Here is a 23,544-nt window from a genome sequence, read left to right on the forward strand (position 1 = left end):
AGGAGCAAAATTACTTAACCTCTCAGTGCCTTAATTTCTATATCTATAAAATGAGGTTAATATAGTACCTACCTCATAAACTTTTATGAAAATTAAAATTAGATAACATATATAAACAACTATAAACATTGCCTGGCATATTATACATACTCAATAAATGTGGGACATTATTATTATCATTACTAATAATGGTGGTTTCTTTATTTCTCCTTTGATCCAGAAATCCCACTTCTGGAAATTCAGTCTAAAGAAATAATTCTTACTATAGTAGATACACAAAAATATTTATTACAATTTTATTTACAATGGTGAAAAGTTAGAGGAAACTAAATGTATACCAATAAGGAGGCAGTTGGGTAATTTATCAAATATCCATTCAATAAATTGTTACTGTATCCCTAAAAATATATTAGAAATAAAAATATAAAGAATTTAAATAAATAAAATAAAATATAAAGAATTACAGAGCAAAATGACAGTACATTTATAGGGTTATGTAAAGTAAAAATAATAAGATTTAAAGCTATGTATGTACATTGTTATAACTATATAAAATTATATTTGAAATCCATATAAAAAAGATCAGCAAATAACACACCAAAATCGTAACAGTGGATGTGATAGAGTAATGTGATTTGGAATGAATGTTTTTTTCTTTTCTACTCTATAATGTTGTCACATTACTGTTGTAATTTTAAAATTAATTTCTTTTTAAATATTAAACTTGGTACAGACTTATTTTTATTTTCATTAAGTAGAATTATTTAAATGGTTATAAAATTATGGGAAACCCGATAGCAGTCTTACCACCTCAGGGGGTATCCACTGCATCCTCACCCTCCCTTTCAACAATGGCCCTCGCCTCTGGGTTTCTTATCTTCACAGTTTTGGCCCAGGCTTCCCAAATGACCCTGCCCTCTCGCCATTCTATCTTGTTGGTTCTAATCAATCCTCTATATAGATTAGAGGAACAGAATTACAAAAGCATGGATTTTATGCCACTCCGTTGCTCAAAAATACACAGTGGTTCTCCAGTATTTACAGAACACAGCCCAGGCTCCTTGGTGTAGCTTTCAATAACAGTGTTAACAATAGTTCTAGCAGCCTCTCTACTCTCCTTACCTGCGTATACCCCTAACCCCAAGCCAAAGCTCCTCAACTGTGGGTCCCAGCATGTTGGCATATTTTGTCATTGTAAGTAAGTCACAAATGTGATTAATAATGGTTCAAGTACCAAAGCTTGTGAATTATTTACTTTATAAAACTAAGGTAGAAAAAATTCAGGTTTATTTCTTTAATGTCTTCCCATATACCAGCATTAAAAATGGGGATGGAATTTATGCTACAACATTGGGAATGCCCATAACTCTGGGTTTCCCATGGAGGCATGTTACACATAAAATCTTCTCTGTCACATGAGTCACAGTGGAAAGAGATACTCCAACCAGAGCTCTTCAAAGAGCAGCATCACTGGAGGTACCTACGGCAAAGGGAGCAGGCAGCCTGCCTTGCTCCAAATTATAGCCAACAATTAAATTTTAAATGTAAACTTTTTGTTCATAAAAAGCAAGGGGAAGGGGTCTTAGGGACTCTAGAGGCAACCAGAAACTAGTAGAGAAGCCTTTTTAGAATCACTCTATTCCATCAAGATGGAGACAGCAGTTAAAGGCCAAAAATTTCATTTCATGGGTTTTTCAATCACAGTGTTGATATGAAGTTTCTTTTTCAAATAAATATACTTAACTTTGAAAAATAGTTAATCTTTCCAACATCTTATTGGGCTTAAGGAAAAAAAGTTAATCTAAAAACAATCATTAAATATATCAAAACACAGAGAGGGTGCTCAAATACGGAAAAAAAATAATGAATAGGCTTCTGGAATGACTGCTGTTGGGGAAAGCCTCCCCTGACAAATGGGACTGCTCACCTGTCTTCCAATTGTGCCTGTACTTTTACTTCCTCTGTACCATTTCCATATTTTTTCCTTCACCTGCAATGTCATCTTCTCCTCCTCCCTCCACCCAATTTTTGTCTACTGAAATGCTAGGATATAACCAAATGTCAGTTCCTCTTCAAAATTATACAAGATTCCTCAAGCTCCCTCAGTCAGGTCACCACACACTTTATAGGTGGTGTGCATCTTGTAGCTCTGCTATTTTTAAAAAGCTCATCTCTCCAAGTAGAAAGAATGCTTCCTGAGGGCAGAGAATGCACTAATTCATTTTTGGACATCACAAAGAGCATAATGCTATTTTCCACATGTGGCAGGCTATACAGAAAATGTTGCCTTAATTCAACCGAATTTCTTAACAACCTGTTCAGAAGATGCACCAAGGTCCACAGTCAGGCTCCTACATTCACCTATAAAGAGGTTCCTAAACACAGGCATAGGATAAGGGGGTTTATGGAAAAAAAAAATTTTTTGCAGAAATTTTGATATGCCATTTTAAATCAAAATAATCTCTGAATTTTCTCTGAAACTATAAGGCATTTGTTCACACTAAATCCCTAGGCCTCTTGTACATCATAATGTAGAAGTCACACATTTACTAACAGCAGTTGTAATGTCTAAAAAGCAGATCATTTACTGTGCCACTCATAATTTATTTAGTCAGAACAATATCCATTTCAAATGGACCAAATGAAACTTGTATAAATACAAATAATACAACAAGATAAAATGACCTAAAAGAAGAAAGAAAAATAGGATAAAGGAAAATTGGATGTATGAAAGATAAGCTGTCCTGGGAATAAGGTTCATGTACCAAGGGAATCTATTCTATAACTGCACATTTGCTAGAGGTAGGTCAGAGTTTTGGCTCTTAATACTTATAGTAGCCAAAAAACACAGGATGACCCAATCAGTTCATAATCAGCATCCCTAAGATAAAAAAAAAAAAGATATTTGAGCACTATTTCTCCCTTGGTCCTCATTAAGATGATATTAAATAATGTAACAAATGATGTCCTCAACAACTTCCTTGCAGTTGATTTCTCAGCGAGCTCTGGAAGAGCATTCCTCATAACAACCCCCACAGGCAAATGACAGCACACAAGTCAATAAAAGCAAATGATGGAGAGGCAGCCAGGAGGGCAAAGGAAGGAGTTGAAGTAGATCTTCCTTGCAGATCTAGATTTATCAGAAACAGATTTTATTCTATCTAGACTAACCTTAAATCCAGAGGTTTCATGCATCTACTTGTCTTTGAAATTATAAACAATTTGATGTGCATGTCCATTTTTCCAGAGGATATGACTGTAGTTTCATAACATTCTCAAAGGGAAGCGTACTCAAAAAAAGTTAAGAACTACTGATCTAAAGAACCAGACTATATATATCCTTCAGGCAACCCTCCATAAGCAGTTTCTTTTCTGAGCTCCTGAAAAGTGCTGTGCCTCAAAACTGCAGCCCCTGACAAGCATTGGCAGTATGGCTTTGCTCTGATGCAAAATGTAGAACTTCAAGCTTTAACCATTGGCCAACTTGTGTGTCAACTGTCGAGATATATAAGACCTTTAATACAGTAATGCCCAAATGCATATGGAACACATGACAACCCATTCTTCTAGATAGGTTTCAGCTATGAACACTGATAAAGCTGCCTCAAAAGATTAGTGCTATTTCTTCTAGATAGTATAAAAAGTAAAATAAAAACAGAAACAAAAATACCACATTTTGCCTATGGATAAAAATTACAGAAAAGCACAAAAAAAAATTTTCTAGATAAAAATTATTTTTGAACTTTAAAATAACATCCTTCGCATATCAATTGATATAATCTGAACTTTTTTTTAACCTTTTGTTGTTTTAATCTGATACAACAAAACAATCACTGCCATAGCTTTAGACACAAACATACACAGTCAACCATCTACCAATAGTATTTTGGTTTGGATGCCTCAAAGGCCCAAGAGGATAAAGTGAGGAAGCTGGCCTATAAGGCTGAGATAAGGCCTTTTAAGACCTCATCCATCTAGAAGAAATCACACCCATACAGCATCTGTTCCTCAGCACAATAAGCTCAAAGACATTTTTTTCAAAGAATCTGCAGCTGAATAAGCTCAAGAAGACAAATTCATGCTAATCAAACTCATAAGAAGCTGAATTATAACTCAAAATATCAATTTATTAATTAATCATAGAGAATATTCCTTTTCACTAATAAGAAAATTTGCCCCTGAAGCCAGGATGTTGTTTTCTCAATGTCCAGATACCTAGAATTCTGAATTAGTAATCGGAAGTTCACCATAAATTAGAATAAAAAGAGATAGAGAGTTTGCGGGATACCTAATAAAGTATCCCTGACCAACATACATCTTTCTAGTGACCAAAGTTTTCCCTCCCAGAGGTAAAGTCTCTGTCCCTTGGATACTACTGCCTGAACACTGGAGACTTCTTGGTCCCTGAGCTTTCTTCTTTCCTATCCTTCTTTCCATTAAGCACTTCTCTAGATAGGGTGTAATACAATTGATGATGGTACATCTTACATGCTTTATTATCCCTGTTTTTTAGATAAAAAAGTCCCAGATAAAGCTGCTTAAGTAAATTGCCTAAAATCACAGTATAGTATAAGGTAGAGCATATACTCAAAGCCAGATCCCAAGTCAAAGCCTATGCTTTTAATCTTGCAGTAAACAATGCCTTCAGTGTGTTTTCCCCTGGGCCTCTTACCTCCCAGTTCTATTTAAAAGCCCCTGCTCTGTGTTCCCATAATACCTTAAGCACACTATGACTGTATTTTTTTGGTATAGGAGTCTGTCTCTCTCACTAGATTGAACCTTTTTGAGGATGAGAGCTGTGTCTCATTCACTCTTATATCTGCAGCGTGCTATGTATCTGGGTATGTATTCAAACCAATTTGTCCAGTGGTTTAACATAAAGATCAACAGACTGAAGGCCTCGAAAACTAGCCACGCAGCCTTAGGAAGGTCACAACTTCTCCAGTCATCAGCATATTAATTTTGAAATAAAATTAAATTTCTCCTTTATCTTCTGTACCACTCTAGAAACAGGACATATATAAATAATAGAAAGTTCAGAAAAAACTTCCTCTTTTCTGGAAGGAGATAACTGTCATCTATACCAAAATCAAACAGTGGCACCCTCCTCTGGTGAATGTTAAAGGAGCTAAACAACACAAAAGACAAGAATTAGATGGTGGGATTTTCTTTGAATGCTATATAAAGAAAAATAAGAGAGAAATTACCTAACACCATTTGTTACAATCACACTCCCAATAGCAACTACATAACTCCTTTTATAGAACTTCTCTTATTTTTCCCTAAAGCAAAGCCAAAATGAATAAACTGGCTATACATGGTAGGAGGTTACAGAGAGAACAATTATTCTATTTTTAAGGATACTGATAATATCAATTATTTTGTAAACAGCATGCTTTTTAGTGTAAGACACAATGAAAAGCATTTTATGGTTTGGCTAACAATGATCATCTTTTCATTTATTATAAAAAACATAATGAAAAGCCATGTACATGTAAAATATTTTTAGTAAAATAAAAGCATTTATCATATCCCTTTTCTGGATGGTACATTTACCACAAGATAGTACTGGAAATTTTTCAACCTGAAACCTGTTTGGGTCTGCAATTTTCAGGTTTTAAAATATCAACTTAAAAAAATTTAAAAATCACCCAATCACTTGCATGTGAAAACTCAAAACATGCCAATACATCACACTCGGACAACTGCAACCCAAAGTTTCACCATATTAATATTACAGCCAGACCTTTAAAAGTAAAACTGTGCTTTCTAAAATCAAAAGCAGATTATCTGCAGCCAATAATTTTAATATAAAAATATATAATAATATACGCTTATTTACAAATGAAGAAATCACAGAAATCACAGCTTTCTTTACCCTCACTGAGTCTAGACACGTAAAATGAAATACAGACATTCTGATTTAAGCCAAGAAAACAAATCAGTCTTTACACTGGCAACCTTGTCATTCAAGTATGTTTTGACCCAAGTATGCAGCATCTCTTCCCTTAGTTAACTTCACATCTATCACCTACTCTGTGACCAAAGTGGGAGGAACCCCACACTACACAAAAGGCTCCAAAATTACAACCAGTGAGAAACTTTCCTTCTGAAAGACAAAATATAAAAAGGGTCAGGGGTGGATGGAAAATAGTAAAAACTGATTTCAGTTCTACTAAGTAAATAAGTTTTCCTACTATGTTTGTCATTCTTGGCAAAGTTGGTTCTACAAGGCAGGTAGACAGTATAATGGAAAGATCAGCAGAGTGGTAGGTGGAGAATGCAGATAAGATATCCAACTGAAAGCTTTCCCAATGTTCACCCAAAACAAAGGCCAAAGAACAAGCAAATGCTTGAAAGAGAATGACATTCCCTGTAATTCCCTACAGCCCACCCAGAGAACAGAGGGCAGAGAAGAGAACTGGGGCGGCGAGTTGAATGGGGGGAGGGGGATGAAATAGAGGAAGAGGGGTAAGGATAAGAAAAGTATGCTGAGAAAAGAAAAAAAATAGAGTATGCAGCAAGGAAAGTCTGTTACAAACTGCCTGATTGAGAGAGATGGTGTCACTAGCCTGGTGCTCTTTGGAGCATGGCGCTGGAGCCACATTTACCACTCATCTCACCTGGGCCAGTGGGCAAGGATCATATCCAACCATCGCCTGACCTCCAGTAAACCTGGGCCCCAGCACGCAACCCGGGTGCCAGAAAAGTAGAAGAGGGGCCTGAACCAACCTAGACGAACCATCTCTTGCTCTTAGACCAACCACAAACAAAGGAATCTAGAAGCAGGGAGACATCTGCACCCTCACACCAGCCAGGGCGCAAGGGTGAGGTCGGGGAACCGCCTCCTCTGCGGGCACTGACACCTCTGCAAAGGCCAGGGGCATCTCGGGCCCGCGCTGAAATCCAACTAAAAACAGGCTGCCAGCGAGGTGCTCCTGTCAAGTGGCCCGATTGCACTTGTAAAGTTGATGTTAGTTGGCAAGAAGCGCAGAGCTGCCCCGGGGATTCCTCCCCAGAGCAAAAGCGATGGGAAGGTGTCACAGCTTCCTTAACTCTCACTGAACCCCACTCTGCTCTGTAGCTTTAGTCGCTTTCCCCAAAGGAGCGTAAAAGATATTGTCTTCCTTCTTTGTGCCTAGTTCAGCCTCAAACCCTAGAACAGGGGTACTGAGGCCCGGACCAAAGTTCGTTAGGGGTATCATTAATTCTCCTCCGCTAAACAGCATAGTCATTTGCTGGACTCTGGCCTTGGGGATCTCATATTAAGAGACACGAAATACGCTGTGGATAACTGTGCCTCCGCTAAAATGCACCCTCAGCCCCAAGAGGTCTGGATTCAGCAGTGCTTTTGGTAACTTGAGCCGCATTTATCTGGCCGGGCACCAGGTCATCACCACGCCCCTCGCACCCAGGTCCTACCCCGCGGTGCACACGACGTCCTGTTGTTTACTCACACACAAACAGAGAGAAAGAGGGAAAGAAAGAGAGAAAGAGTGCGCCCTGGGTAAGTCCTACCTCTCCCCCGTGCCCGTCGAAGATCCCAAAGATGGACGGGTGTGTCTTGTTGGCCAGATCCGTAAGAACTTCGAACCGGTCCTCCATGTGGTCTCTCCGGCCCTGGATGGAGTACACGGCCACGTTGTGGCTCTTGAACTCCCAGGTCTTGGAAAACTCGGCCTCCAGCACATCAAGCCCCCCTAGTCGATCGTTCTGCATGATCTCGGCTACCTTGCCCTTCACCATCTTCACAGCGTCCCGGCTGGACTTGACGATGGTCTTCACCTCATCGGTGTGGAAGAAGTAACTCCAAAGCGCCAAGCTGATGCACAGCAGGAAAAGCGTCTCGGGTCTCAGCAAGAAGTAGCGCATGATGCGACCCAGCAGAGACAGCAAAGTCATTGTATCCTCTATCATTTATTATCGCTAGAGCCCCAACGACCAGCAGCGACGCGCGCCCCGAAGCTCGCCGGGTCCCGGAGCACTGCGGGGACAGCCCGCGGAGAGGAAGGCGGAGCAGCACCCGGGGGTTGGGGGAGGAAACTCACCGAGCCGGGCGGGAGGCGGACGAGCAGGCTGCTCCGAACCGGCAGCGCGAGCAGAGGCAGTTTCCCTTTTGTCTACCCGCCTCAGCGGCCCAGAGGCCCGTCCCTGCCTCCCGCGCCGCCTCGCCTCTCTTCCTCTAGCCCCTTTGTGAGCTGCAGCGGTAGCGACGGCGGCGGCGGCAACAGCAGCCGCAGCAGCAACCCCGGGTGCCCGGGTTGAGCGAGAGGAATCAAGTAAAAGTTGTGCCGGGCGGGTCCGCCGCGGTGAGCGGGAGAGTTCGGGGGCGCCGGCGCCCGCGCCGCCCCTCCGGGGGTGCCCCCTCGCGGCTCTGGGGAGCGATCAGCAGGTGAGGAGGCGCAGGGTTCGAGAGCCCGGCGGGCGAGGGATGCACGTCCCCTCGGTCGCCGCTGCTGGGGCGCGCGGAGACGGCCGAGCGCTCCAATTCCTTCACACACCCCGGGGGACCCCAGAGAATAAAAGTTTTGCGGGAGCCTACGCAGAGGCGGGGGTACGCGGAGCCTGGCGACGCGGCACGATCGGCGCTGAGCCGCAGGCGGCCGGCCGGGCTCTGCCTGCCTCTCCCTGGCACCTCCCGGCTCGGCTCGGCTCGGCTGGGCTCGGCTCGGCTCGGCTTCGCTAGCGCGCTCCCTCTCGTCCAGGCTCGCTCCCGCCCCGCCCCATGCGCGTTCGCCCCGCCCCGTCCCGCCCCTTGAGCCTGGACTGGACACCACGAGGTGCTCCCACCGAGCTGTCAGAGGCTGAGGAAGCTCGGCGGCAGCTGGTGCGCGCTTCCAGCTCGGGGCAGTCCAGGTGAACCGAGGGGGACAGAAGAGGCGCGTCCTCTGCCTAGCTCTTGCGGAAGGTCGTTCCTGCCCCCTGTCCGGGCTCCCAGAACAATGTCATACTGACCCGGGTAGTCTTAGCGTTGGTTTCTTGGGAGCCACTGCTGCTTACTGGGAAGCAGAGTGCCGCACGTGAGCGTTCCCCCCTGCAGCAGGCTGCACGGTAGTGCAGTCCCCGCTTCGCCAGGCATAAGGCAAGCGAGAAGGGACGCACTTCTCCCGGCTCGCAAAGCGAGTCGGAGAGGAACGGCCCGTCGGCCGCCACCTCGGCGTTCAGCGACTGAGGCCTGCCAGGGTCTCCCGAGAGGCGGAGAGCCAGCCCGGGTCCTAGCAGCCTTCACCCGCCCGAGAACAGCAGAATGGAGGGAATCGGAGCCCTGTGGAAGTGCGCTGTAATGATAACGTGGGGCGGGGTGAAGAAGGACCTCCCTCTCTGAGAGCGGCCGTAGCCCCCGGAGCAGGGGACTCAGCAGCCATGAAGGACTTCTCTGGTCGCCACCTTTCCACAAGGAGACACGAAGCTTCTGGGGGTGGGGGTTTCTGACCCTGCCACGGGGCGAGGGCTCTGACTCTGCCATTCTGGTTTAAAGGGCCCTCGAAGCTCCAAAGCAGTGGCCTCCTACCACCCACCCTCTCAGTCGTGGCAGGAGGAGGTGCAGCAGGGGCGGGAGTCATTCCATAAGCAGAGGGGACAGCCGCAGAGCACAGTGCGGGCCCCCAGGAGCCGTAAAGGATAACTTGAAAGGTGGACAGGTGTCGGGGGGCCTTAAAGATGGGAATTGGTACAAGAAAAGAACAATGTACAAGTCAGTCTAGAATAGGGAAACAAGTGAGCGTCAAAGGAACATATTTACTCTTGCCACCTCTGTCCAGGAAGAAGAGTGCTGATCTGCTTTTTACAGCCCTCTGGACTGGAGACTAGAGGCTGCCTGATCCCAGCCTGTACCCCTCAAGCACTCTGTCTTGGTATGATCCTGATTACTTTTTAAAAAATAAATAAAAAGTACTGGAAGGAAATACACCAAAATGTTCACGGTGGTTAACTACAGTAGATTATATGTAGTTTTCATTTTCTGCCTTAGACTTTTGTCTATTTTCCACAACTTTCTCAAAGTTTCTACAAAAGGCATAGATTTCCATCATCACCAGAAAAAAAAATGAAGACTTAACATTCAAATGACATATGCACTATGATCTCAATAATACAAATATGCAGAGAAAAGATAGAAGGGAAGTATGAGGAACTGTTGATAGTATGTTATTTTTGACAACTAGGATATAGTTTCCTGCTTTGCTTTGCACTTTTAGGCATTTTTCCACCTGGTAAATAGAGAAAATAAAACACTTTAAAATCAATTCAGTCATCTTGTTCAATAGTCAAGAGGTTCCAAAATGAGATAATGAATTCAAAAGCCTTTAAGAACTATAAAGAAAAGTAATGCAAATTACTTGGTGTTATTGTGAAGAGAAGTTTATATTTCTTACTGTAAATGAGCAAATTGCTTTTGGGAGCATTGTCAGTCATTCTGTATGTGAATCTGTTTCTCTATGCCAAAAGCAACTTGTAGATAAGCTGATAAAGATTCAAAAACTACATTTCAAAGTAGGCCCTGCAGTAGCAGTAAAATTCCAAACCCAGAGGCCCACTCAGCCTCTCCCCTACTTTCCTATATTGATGACAGCAGAACTGACACTTGTGAGAAACATGACTTCTGTACCCCATACCTAAGTAAAGAAGAGAGATTACCATACTGGTCTCCCTGGAGGTTAAATGGCAAGGCTTCACTTGATGAATTAATTAATAAATCTAAATATCCTCCAGATTCTGTGGAAATATCATTTGACATTTACATCGAAGTAGTTCATCTGTGTGAAAAATCAATAAAATAATTTTTCAAGCAGACCCTACAAGCATTTTCCTATTTCTGTTAAGAAATTCATGTAGTTTACATGGCAATTTCAAAAATGCCTAAATAAGCTTTTGTTATAGTTCACTGTGAATTTTAATATATTAGAGAAATTAAAAAGCCCTTCTTCTAGTGACAAACTAACATTTGCATATTGCTTGAGATTACAAAGGTTTTTCATGTATAGCAATTTATTTCCATTCTTATAACAATCCTCTGAGGAAGATAGAGTAGCTATTATCTCTATTTATAAATATGAGGAAAGTGAGGCACAAAGATGTTAAATGTATATCACAATTCAGCAAATAAAAAGTTGGAAACTGAAAGTCAGTTCTTCTGATCACCAGTTCAGTATTGTAACATTTATTTCCCAGTAATACTGAGATGATTAGTCTAATTTTTATACTTCTCTACCAACATTTCACTAGATCGCTATTACAGAAGTCTCAAAAAGTATACATGGATTCTTATTCCACAATTCTGATTTTGGCCTTTGGGACAAGCAGTACACCATGAGTATTTACCTTACCCATTGCGATTACCCCTGGGGCAGAAGACAAGTGCAAGTAAACTGTCCTCTACATAATAGCCTAAAAGATCTGTTACTAAAGTAAAATCATGTCTGAATTTCACAGAGAAGAAAGAAGGAACATAAAGTGTACATCATACAAATACTTTGCCATTACAAGTGGCATGGTAATGAACAAAGAGTTAATGGCAATCCTAGGTTTTCAAAAGATACAATAGTGAAAAAATAGTTTTCAGGTAATTATCATTTTCTACTATGCAATTAACTCATGTCAGCCTTGCAAGTGTATAAAAATAAGTATATAGCTTTTAAAAGTAATTTATTCTCAAAAAGTGTTCAGAATTGTAGCTCTTAAGTTTAAGAAATCTTTAAAACAGAGTTTGATAACCAATAAATCTATCTTCTAGTATGATGTTGTTTCATGATATCCTCATCTATTTTTGTTTTTGCCACCTCTGCCTCATATAAAGTTATAAAAATCAAATGTAAAGTGATTTATCAGCTGAGCCTCTGAATGATGAATATGATAAAAAATGCCCTGAAGTAAATTTTAAATGAAACTTATAAAAATTCTCTGCACGTTTTTAAATTTCCCAATGACCAGTTTGATTTGTATTCTTAAATCGTTCCTGCCATCTGCATACAAATATGTACTGGGTTTTGAGTAGGACTCTTTTACTAATATTCTATCAACATATACCTATAGATGTACAACCTTTTAAGTGATACATATAAATGAGCGCATACAAGTATTGTTATTAAGCACAACAATCACAAGTACTACACCCATGAACCTACCACCTAACCAAAAAATTAGACTGTGATCAGTATCTTTGTAACAGCCTAGAGTTCTTTCCCTATCCCACTTTCCTGCCTATCCTCCACAGGTAGTCCAGTATCCTGAATGTTATGTTTTATCATCCCCTTGTCTCTTTAAAAAATAACTTCATCACATATGTCTGAATCCCTAAGTAACATATTTTTAGTTTAGTTTTGAGCTTTATAAAAATGGTATCTTACTGTATATATTCCTCTGGTACTTGTTTTTTCACTATTATATTTCCAGATCCTCCCATATTGTTATATATAGCTGTAGTTCAATCATTTTTACTGCTATATAATATTTATTGTGTGACTGTTCCATAATTTATGTATTCATCTTCCTTCTGTAGATGTTTGAATTTCAAATTTTTTGCTATAATGATCAATGATTTTATGAATTATTTTTGTACTATTCTTGGTGCACATATACAAAAATTTCTCTAGAGTATATATACCTAGGAGTGAAATTACTGGATAACAGAGAATGAAAATGTTCAACTTTACAATTTAGGGCCAAATTGTTTTTGAAAATATGCTCCCATTTACATTCCTACCAACAATTGTAATCAAATCTTCTTAATGTAAAAGACCATAAAAATTGTATGTTAAAAGTAGTTTTCATTATTAGTCCTTTCAATAAATGGTTATCCATGATTATGTCTATTAAACTATATTAAATCTTCATTGCTTCTCATAAAACCTTTCTAGATGCAAAATTTAATAATCTTCCATTTTAAATGTCCTTCAGTATATCAATAAAAAATATATAAATAAATGAAAATAAAAATTTTTTAAATTGCCCTTTAAATGACAAGTGAATGTTTCAGTGGTATAGCTAAGAAAAGAAACTCATCACTTTAATTAAGTATAATAGTATATCAATTTGGAATTATTTTAATATCTCAGGTGTTCTGTCAAATGAAGGACTAGCGTAGTGGTACATGCCTGTAGTCCCAGGTACTCAGGAGGCTGAGGCAGGAGGATCTATTGAACCCAGGAGTTCAAGTCCAGCATGGACAATATAGCAAGACCCCTGACTCTTAAAAAAAAATTTTTTTATGAAGAACTAATGTGACTGACACCAATTATGTTGGGGTGCAATACAGTTTTATTTCAGTGGACTCCAAAAGCACAAGGTTGTTTTCTACAACGCAAATCTTTATATTAATTACAAAGATATATCAAAGATACTTATTTTCTGAATAAAACTTTTATACCATTGTACCAAATTTGTTTATATAAACCATATTTATCCTAAGAATCCTTCTTTTAATTGCCCTAGTTTTCTCTCTGATAATCTTCAAACAAGCTTCCTAAATTCTAATGTTAATCCAAAGCATTTCCTAAGTTTTTGTATACCAATTAACACACATCAATAGCCTAGCCAATTTATAATTGGAAGCATTCTGAATAATTGAATAATTATTTTGTAGTGGATCCAATAATGACAAGAAATAACATGAGCGGAAAGATTAAATTTTGTTTCTTTTCACAGGAGGTAGGGATATTTCTTTCTTTGGAGCAATTCAAACAGAAAAAAATTAATAGTCTCAAGAACACAATTAACTCTGTTTGGTAGTCTGGCAGAACAGTAAGAAGAAGGCCCCTGAGAATTGTTGTAGTTAATTCAAGCTTGATGTCCATTTGTATTATACCAAGGTAGACTAATTTTAGCAGCCATTCTTATACCCAAATCTGATGGCTTCTCTAAGCACCCTGAGAATAATTTGAATTTCCTTCAGTTTTCCTGTGTTCCCCAAGTAGTTTCCATTGAAAAGTTGTTTTATGTTGGGGGCACTGTTAGAAAGACTAAATTTGGGAGTCTGAGTAGTTTAAATATAAAATTATTCACAAAATCTTTCTGGTTTTTTTCCTCTTGAGATGCCTGATAGGCCTACCAGAAAATCCGTAGTCACACAGAATATAACTGGAGGGGTAATTCCTATCTATGATACTTCAGGTAAAGGTTGTTATGACCAAAAAAAAAAAAAAAATCATTTGATCTAAGGTTACATAGAGGTAAAGGTAGGACACATGTCCTATTTTCATGGCACTTTCAAATGAGTTCTTCTCTCCTGGCTTTTAGGCTGCTTCAGTAACCCCCAACATTCATTCATTGCTACCTGAGCCCTCAATGCCTATGATAGCTTCTTATGCTGTGGCCATAACCTTAATTCACCACTGCATTGCCTACAAAGTAGCTGTTCAACCCCTTGTCTCCAGCCATACCTGTACTAATGAGGAACTCCTTAAAAGTATTCCCACCTCTCTCCATATACTTAAAACACATATCCCTCTCTCCCAAATTGTTAAACGTCCATAAATATTTCCCAAATGATATCATAATTTTAAAGGCTTTCAATCATCACAAAATCACCATACCTATCCTAGATATGCAGAAGACTCTTCGGACCATGTGTGGTGTTGGAACTCCCAGAGGATGACCAGATGTCTTAAATGCTGCTACTGGTACTAAACATACTATAATTTTGAAAATTTCAAATGACAGACACTAGTCAAAGTCAGGTATAATAAACACTGCACTGAGCCCTAATTCTCCATGATTCTTTTCTACTTCTCAATTTTTTTCTTGGTCATAAACCATCATTCTCATTGTGACCCTTCTATTTCTAGCTGCCTGAAAACTTTTTCTTAATTACCTTATTTTTCTCCTTATTATACAACCCTTCTAATACTTTTAACCAATGGTGTGCAAGTACATGTTTAACTTCCTGCTATCCAGAGAGAGAAGGTAAGAACTCAGATCTGTTAGGTTTGCCAATTTCCTTGGTGTAAATATTCCCACCAGGACTGATTTCAAGCTATACCCCTAAACATGAAGTTGGAAATAGTTGCTCAGTAGCACAATATTATATAGGATTTCCATTAAACAAACACAATGAATGTAAATAACTTCAAGAGCATAGATAATATTAAAATGCAAAAGAGGAAGTGATAAGTTTTGAGTATTTATTATCTTTGTTTTTAATATAGTTTTCTTAATTGTAAGTTTATATAATTTAATTTTTAATGGTGCCCATGTTTAACAACAGACTGGCAAAACTCTTTTCTGCTGGAAGAATATGTGTGTTCTAGATATTGTTTATTAAACCTCAACATTTCTACCCCCTTCTAAATTCCTTCCCTTCCAATCATGGGACATGGAAGAATAAAAACTACATTTTCCAGAATCCCTTGCAGCTGGAATTTTTCATTTAATTTAGGTTCAGCCAATGAGATGACCTTGTTTAAAATTTAGAAGGCAATAAAGAGGCAGAAATCATTCTTCTTACAGCTCTGCTGGCTGATGGCCAAGCTCTGGTAAACTGAGTATTTGAGTGGCCAAATCAGGTTTCCCTTTCCAGTCTTCAGTTTTGTGGAAGGTGAGCAACTGCAACACTGATCATTCCTTTGGGCCTTCTTGTAACGAGTTCACGGGGCAGTGCCAGGGCATGCCTGGGTTTGGAGGCCGCACCTGCAGCGAGTGCCAGGAGCTCTTCTGGGGAGACCCGGACGTGGAGTGCCTAATGACAGCCTCTGACACTTCAGCTACTTAAGACCTTACAATGCTTTTGTGAGTACCTGATTCCTGTATTAAATTACTTTCTGCTTTTTTGATTTCTGCACTGAATCCAGATATAACGTGTAGTCTTGACATCTGCTTGTTTCCTTCATGTGACATCAAAAGGAAACATCAAAATAATCACCAGCACAGGTCTAGTTAGTCTGTTTGCCTATATGGTTTCTCATTCTAAATTTTCTCTGATGGTACTTTACATTTCGTTCACATCCTGAGATTATGCTGTGGCATTAATCAATTCCCACTCTTTATAATTTTTCTCAGTAGATCTACTGGAAAGACTCAAAGAAATGAACGTTCAGTTAAGTGAGGAGAGAAGGAAAATAACTCTTTATTTATCATTATTACTAAGTTTCATAACATCAGAGGCCTGGTAGTGGAGAATAACTAGTCATTTTCTGTTTGTTTGGTTTTTAATTTATACTACCTCTTTGGTCTATTGGAATGCAGCCATATTTCAGGGAAAGACAAACAAAATTGCTTTTTTCTTTTAAGGACTAGAGAAAGGAATTGTGAACTTTGCTTTGTGAGACTATTACGTACAATGTTTAACAACTTTTTCTATCAGGAAATATTTCGTACAACTAAATCTTCCTTTTGCATGTTTTTATTTTCAGTTTGTCTGGGGGGCAGGGAGTGAGCAAGGGGAGGTATACTAGGTAATGGAAAAGCGTATTATTCTAAGATAGAACCTAGTTTTCATTCGTTTCCCATTAACATCTTTTTTTATCCTAATGGATTCTATCTTTTTCTTCAGGTCTTCCTTCCAGTCATATGTTTTATTTTGTTTTGTTTGTTTTTCCATTTCTATCCTATCTAGCACATTTCCTTGCCAAATTTTTCTTAACCACAGAACAGTTTTTGCTACTGAAAGAAGTCTTCTGTTTCAAAAAAAAAAACATGTAATTATCTTGTGGGCAAAAATCTTTATATATTTTTCCAGCTATTCCTCCAGACTTCCTGTTTCATTTCCTTCTGTTCTCTTTGTGCCTGATAATATATTTGTTCATACTGAAGTATTATCATCTATACTGTCTGATGATAGACATTGGGATGGTTCATCATGCTTTAATGTCTCTCACAATGTCAATCTAGAGAATAGCAAAGTCTCTGAAGCAATGCAGTATGTAAAGAATCCTATGGATGGGCAATTAAATGTTCTACTTCTTTGCTTACCTTGCAGATTAATTTGCTGATTTATTTTACTTCAACCAATGGAATCAAACCTAAGCAAATAAGTTAGAGCCAAATATAATTTTCTGAACTATCTGTAAGAACACAAAAATGAATGGCCTAATTTTGAAGTAGTTCACCTCAAGGAGAAAATACCTGGGGGTTGGAGGAGAATGCGAGTTTATGGAAATAGGAGAAAATCATAAATTTTTTGTGAAAAATTAGTTCAACTATAGGAATGAAAATAATGTTAATTTTAGCGTAAAAAATTAAAAGGACATACAAGAAGTAAGGAAGGAGAAAGGGAACAGAGCAAGATAGCTGAATAGAAACCTCCAGTGTTAGTCTCTCCACATTAACACCAAATTCAGCACCTATTTACACAAGCAAGCACCTTCAGAAGAACCAAAAATGAGGTGAGTGATCATACTACCTGGTTTTAACATTATCTCAAGAAAAGAGCCACTGAGGAGGGCAGAAAAGACAGTCTTGCATTGCCTACACTCTCCCTCCCCCAACCCCTGGGAGTGCTGCACCACCGTGGGGAGTGGAGAAAGAGTCTGTGTGCCCAGGGGAGGGAGAGTGAAGTGATTGTGGGACTTTGCATTCAACTCAGAGCTTCCCTGGCACAGGGGAACACATCACAGAGCAGAATTCTGTCAGTACCCACAGAGGGAGCATTTAGACCAGCCCAGCCAAAGAGATATCCTCCACCCTAAAACTTCAGTGCCCAGTAGCCCCACCATGGGCTGACAAAAAGTATCCTGGGGACTGCACTAAATTCATAAGGCAGACAGGCCACAGAGGCTACAGTCCTTGGACAACTCCTGTGACTGTGCTGGCTCAGAGTCAATAGAATTCGGGTACATGTGACCCAGCAAGACACCAGCAGCTGTGGCCAAACTAGTGCCTACGTCACCTCTCCCCCAACTACAGGCAGCTCAGGGAGAGTCTTTTTCCACTTGGGGAAAGGAAATGGAAGAGCTCAGACGATTTTGTTTTGCAACTTGGATACCAGCTCCCCCACAGTAAAATAAAGTGCCAAGCAGACTCCTGAAGCCCCTGAGTCCAGGTCTTATTTCCTGGATGTCATTTCTGGACCCACCCTGGGCCAGAAGAAAACATGCTACCCTAAAGGGAAGGACCCAGCCCTCGCAGGATTCAACACCTGCTAACTAAAGAGCCCTTGAGCTTTGAACATCAGAGGTAGCCACGCAACAGTCACCACTGGCTTTAGGTGGAACTGGGATGGCTTCAGGTGTGACCTGGCACTGGTGGCCATGAGAGAATGCCCATATCACTCCTCCTCCAACTCCTGCAGCCCAGCACAGAGAGTGAGGGAAAAGAGTGAGAGACTTTGCCCGGTAATCCAGGGAATTCTCCTGTATCTTATCCGAATCAACCAAGGCAGTACCACTGGGAGTCTGCAAGAGTCACAGCATTACTGGGCTTGGGGCATCCCCAGTACTGATATGGCTGTAGTGATGAAAGACTTAGATCGCAACAATCAATTCCCTTTGAATATTCTTAAGAAGGATGGGTTTAAACAAGCCCAGACTGCAAAGATTAAAATAAATACCACACTCTTTGATGATCAGACATTGATGAACATCCACAAGCATCAAGAACATCTAGGAAAACATAATATCACCAAACAAACTAAGGTACCGGTAACCAATCCTGGAGCGGTGAAGATATATGACCTTTCAGATAAGGAATTCAAAATAACTGTCCTGAAGAAGCTAAATAAACGCTAAGACAACACAGAGAAGTAATTCAGAAGACAGAGAAATTTAACAAAGACATTAAAATAATTTTTAAAAATCAAGCATAAATTCGAGAACTTAAGAATTCAGTTGAGGCCAGGCACGGTGGCTCACGCCTATAATCCTAGCACTCTGGGAGGCCAAGGCAGGAGGATCACTTGAGGTCAGGAGTTCGAGACCAGCCTGAGCAACAGCGAGACCCCGTCTCTACTAAAAATAGAAAGAAATTATCTGGCCAACTAAAACTGTATATATAAAAAATTAGCTGGGCATGGTGGTGCATGCCTGTAGTCCCAGCTACTTGGGAGGCTGAGGCAGTAGGATCGCTTAAGCCCAGAAGTTTGAGGTTCCTATGAGCTGATACCATGGCACTCTAGCCCGGGAAACAGAGTGAGACTCAGTCTCAAAAAAAAAAAAAAAAAAGAATTCGGTTGACAAACTGAGAAATGCATCAGAGTCTCAACAGCAGAATTGACCAAGCAGAAGAAAGAATTAGTGAGCTTGAAGACAGGCTATTTGAAAATACACAGTCAAAAGAGAAAAAAGAATAAATAAGAGTGGAGCACACTTGTTAGATCTAGAAAATAACATCAAAAGAGCAAATCTAAGAGTTATTGGCCTTAAAGAGGAGGTAAAGAGAGAGACTGGGGTAAAAGTTTATTGAAAAAAATAATAACAGAGAACTTTCTGAACCTAGAGAAAGATACCAATATTTGGATATAAGACTGTCATAGAACACCAAGCAGATTTAACCCAAACAGGACTACCTCAAGGCATTTAATAATGAAGCTCCCAAAAATGACAGATAAAGAAAAGGTCCTACGAGAAGCCAGGAAAAAAAAGGGGGGGGGAAGGAAGGAAGGAAGGAAGGAGAAAGGAAAGGAAAGGAAAGGAAAGGAAAGGAAAGGAAAGGATATAAAGATACATCTAGCAACAGACTTTTCTCAGTGGAAACCTTACAGGCCAGAAGAGAGTGGCATGACATACTCAAAGTGCTGAAGGAAAAAAATCTTAACCCCAGAATATTGCATACTGTAAAAATATCCTTCAAACATAAAGGAGAAATATAGATTTTCCCAGACAAACAAAAGCTGAGAGATTTCATCAACACCAGAACTGCCCTACAAGAAATGCTAAAATGAGTTCTTCAGTATAAAAGAAAAGAACATTAATGAATGATAACAAATCATCTGAAGGTATAAAACTCACTAGTAACAATGAATACACAAATACAGAATACTCTATTGTCATAATTGCTGTGTATAAAACACTTATGTCTTGAGTAGGAAGACTAAAAGACAAACCTATTAAAAATAACAACAACTTTTTGAGAGATGGATAGTATAAAAAGACATGGATGGAAACAACAAAAAGTTAAAAAGTGGGGAGAGATGGATTCAAAGGGTAGAATTTCTGCTAGATTTCTCACTGGATGTTTGTTTATATGCAGAGTTGATTATAAAATGTTTTTTGCAAGCTTCATGGTAATCTCAAATCAAAAAAACTACAAGAGATACCCAAAAAATAAAAAGCAAGAAATTAAAGCACACTACCAGAGAAAATCATTTTTAACAAAGGAAGACAAGAAGGAAGTAAGAAAAAGAAGACAACAAAACAACCAGAGATCAAATAATAATATGACAGTACTAAGTACTTACCTGTCAATAATAACATTGAATGTGAATGGATTAAACTATCCAAGCAAAAGACATAGAGTGGCTGAATGGATTAAAAAAAAAAAAAAAAGTGCCAACTCTATGTTGTCTGCAAGAAACCCATTACACCTATAAAGACACAAATAGATTGAAAATTAAGGGATGGAAAAAGATAGTCCATGCAAATGGAAACCAAAAAAGAGCAGGAGTAGCAACACTTCTATCAGATAAAATAGATTTCAAGACAAAAACTGTAAAAAGAGACAAAGAAGGTCATTAAATAATGATAAAGGGGTCAATGCAGCAAGAGGATATAACAATTCTAAATATATATGCACCCAACACTGGAGCACCCACATATATAAAGCAAATATTATCAGAGCTAAAGAGATAGATATATCCCAATACAATAATTGTTGGAGACCACGACACTCCAGTTTCAGCATTGCATAGGTCATCCAAACAGAAAAGCAAAAATAAAACATTGGACTTAATCTGCACTATAGACCAAATATACCTAATAGGTATTTACCGAAGATTTCATCTAACAGCTGCAGAATACGAGTTCTCCTCAGCTCATGAATCATTCTCAAGGATAGAACATATGTTAGGCCACAAAACAAGTCTTTAAAAATTCAAAAAAAGAATTGAAATCATATCAAGTATTTTCTCTGACCACAAAGGAATAAAACTAGAAATTAATAACAAGAGGAACTTAGGAAACTATACAAACACATGGAAATTAAACAAAATATGCTCCTGAATGACCAGTTGGGCAATAAAGAGATTAAGAAGGAAATAAAAAAATTTCTTGAAACAAGTGAAAATGAAAACACAACATATCAAAAGCTCTGGGATATAACAAAAGCAGAAATAGAGGAAAGTTTATAGCAGTAAGTGCCTACATCAAAAAAGTAGGAAAGCTTCAAATAAATAAGCTAATGATGCATCTCAAAGAATTACACAAACAAGAGCAAACCAAACCCAAAGTTAGTAGAAGAAAAGAATAAAGATCAGAGCAGAAATGAATGAAATTGAAACCAAACAAATACAAAGGTCAATAAAAAAGTTGGTTTATTGAAAAGATAAGACTAGCGGCCAGGTGCAGTGGCTCACGCCTGTAATCCTAGCACTCTGGGAGGCCTAGGCAGGAAGATCACTTGAGTTCAGGAGTTCAAGACTGGCCTGAGCAAGAGCAAGACCCTGTCTCTACTAAAAATATAAAGAGATTAGCCAAACAACTAAAAATAGAAAAAATTAGCCAGGCATCATGGCACATGCCTGTAGTCCCAGCTATTCGGGAGGGTGAGGCAATAGGATTGCTAAAGCCCAGGAGTTTGAGGTTGCTGTGAACTAGGCTAATGCCATGGCACTCTGGCCCAGGCAACAGAATGAGACTCTGTCTCAAAAAAAAAAAAAAAAAAAAACAAAAAAAAGAGAGGAGACCCAAATAAATAAAATGGGAGATGAAAAAGGAGACATTGCAACTGATACTTCAGAAATCCAAAGAATCATTAGAGATTACAATGAGCAGCTCTATGACAACAAATTGGAAAGCCCAGAAGAAATGGATAAATTCCTAGACTCATGCAACCTACCAAGTTTGAACCAGAAAGAAATCTAAAACCTGAATAAACAAATAACAAGTAATGAGATAGAAGCAATAATAAAAAGTCTCCCATCAAAGGAAAGCCCAGAACCTGATGGCTTCACTACTGCATTCTACCAAACATTCAAAGAAGAACTAATACCAATCTGACTTAAACTATTCCAAAAAATTGAGGAGGAGATACTCCCAAACTTATTCTATGAGACTTTTATTACCCCGATACCAAAACCTGACAAAGACACAACAAAAAAAGAAAACTATAGGCCAATATCTCTGGTGAACATAGATGCAAAAATCCTCAACATCATACTAGCAAACTAAATTCAACAACACATTAAAAAGATTATTCATCATGATCAAGTGGGATTAATCCCAGGAATGCAAGGATGGTTCAACATATATAAATCAATCAAGTGATACATTGTATCAACAGAATGAAGGACAAAAACTATATGATCATTTCAATTGATGATAAAAAATCATTTGATAAAATTCAAATTCATCATCCTTTCATGATAAAAGCTCTCAAAAAACTGGGTATAGAAAGAACTTACTTCAACATAGTAAAAGCCATATATAACAGACCCACAGCTCATATCATACTTAATGGGGAAAAACTGAAAGCCTTTTCTTTAAGATCTGGAACAAGACAAGGATGCCCATTTTCACCACTGTTATTCAACACAGTACTGGAATCAGATGAGAGAAAGAAATAATGGGCATCCAAATTGGAAAGGAAATAGTCAAATTATTCTTGTTTGCAGACAATAAGATCTTATATCTAGAGAAACATAAAGACTCCACAAAAAAACTACTAGAACTGATAAACAAATTCAGTAAAGTTGCAGGATACAAACTCAACATACAAAAATCAGTCGCATTTCTATATGCCAACAGCAAACAATCTGAAAAAGAAACCAAGAAGTAATCCATTAACAATGCAAATTTAGCAGCAGAGTGTCTATAAAGACATTAAGAAACAGTAGGTCTCAAAGGTTGTGGCATCCAAACATTATGTGTCTGCATTTAGGACAGATGTCACAATAATACTTTTGGGAAGAGAAAGTTGTATGTGGACATAAAGTAAGCAGAAAGTATCACTCCATTTTGATTGTAAACACTACTCAGTGAAAATGTTTCTGGATAAGAAACCATGTTTGCTATGTAGGACCTATTCAGAAGTTGAAGAAAAGGCCTGATTGCTGTGATTATATGTCTGAGTCTAATTTTAAAATATCTGTAACCTTAGGCCAGGTACATTGTCTCATGCCTGTAACCTTAGCACTTTGAGAGGCCAAGGTGGGAGAAGCACTTGAGGCCAGTTGTTCAAGACCAGATTAGGTGACGTGCCAAGACCCCATCTCTACAAAAAAAAATTTTTTTTAATTAATTGGGCATGGTGGCACACATAGTCCCAGCCACTTGGGAGGCTGAGGCAGGCAGATTGCTTGAGCCAGGAGTTTGAGGCTGTAGTGAGCTATGACTGAAGCATTGCGCTCCAGCCTGGGCAATAGAGTGAGACTATGTCTCTTAGAAAACAAAAATCTGTAACCTTAAAACAGAATTCTATCTTGTGGTTTGGGAGCTTAAAAGGGAAGTGCCTTCTTATTTGCAA

The 23,544-nt window shown here is 39.1% G+C and overlaps 1 protein-coding gene across 1 annotated transcript in view; it reads right to left on the bottom strand.

The window, feature by feature from the left end:
* The window catches only part of PPM1L (protein phosphatase, Mg2+/Mn2+ dependent 1L), a 259,267-nt gene extending 250,557 nt beyond the window's left edge, over nt 1–8,710 (bottom strand). Inside the window, exon 1 of the mRNA XM_069475298.1 lies at nt 7,519–8,710. Within this exon, the coding sequence (XP_069331399.1) occupies nt 7,519–7,917 (399 nt within the window). The 5' untranslated portion in view covers nt 7,918–8,710. The remainder of the gene's footprint in view (nt 1–7,518) is intronic.
* Nucleotides 8,711–23,544: the final 14,834 nt, after the last annotated feature.

Source organism: Eulemur rufifrons, chromosome 7 (assembly GCF_041146395.1).
Source record: "Eulemur rufifrons isolate Redbay chromosome 7, OSU_ERuf_1, whole genome shotgun sequence".
Lineage (NCBI taxonomy): Eukaryota > Metazoa > Chordata > Mammalia > Primates > Lemuridae > Eulemur > Eulemur rufifrons.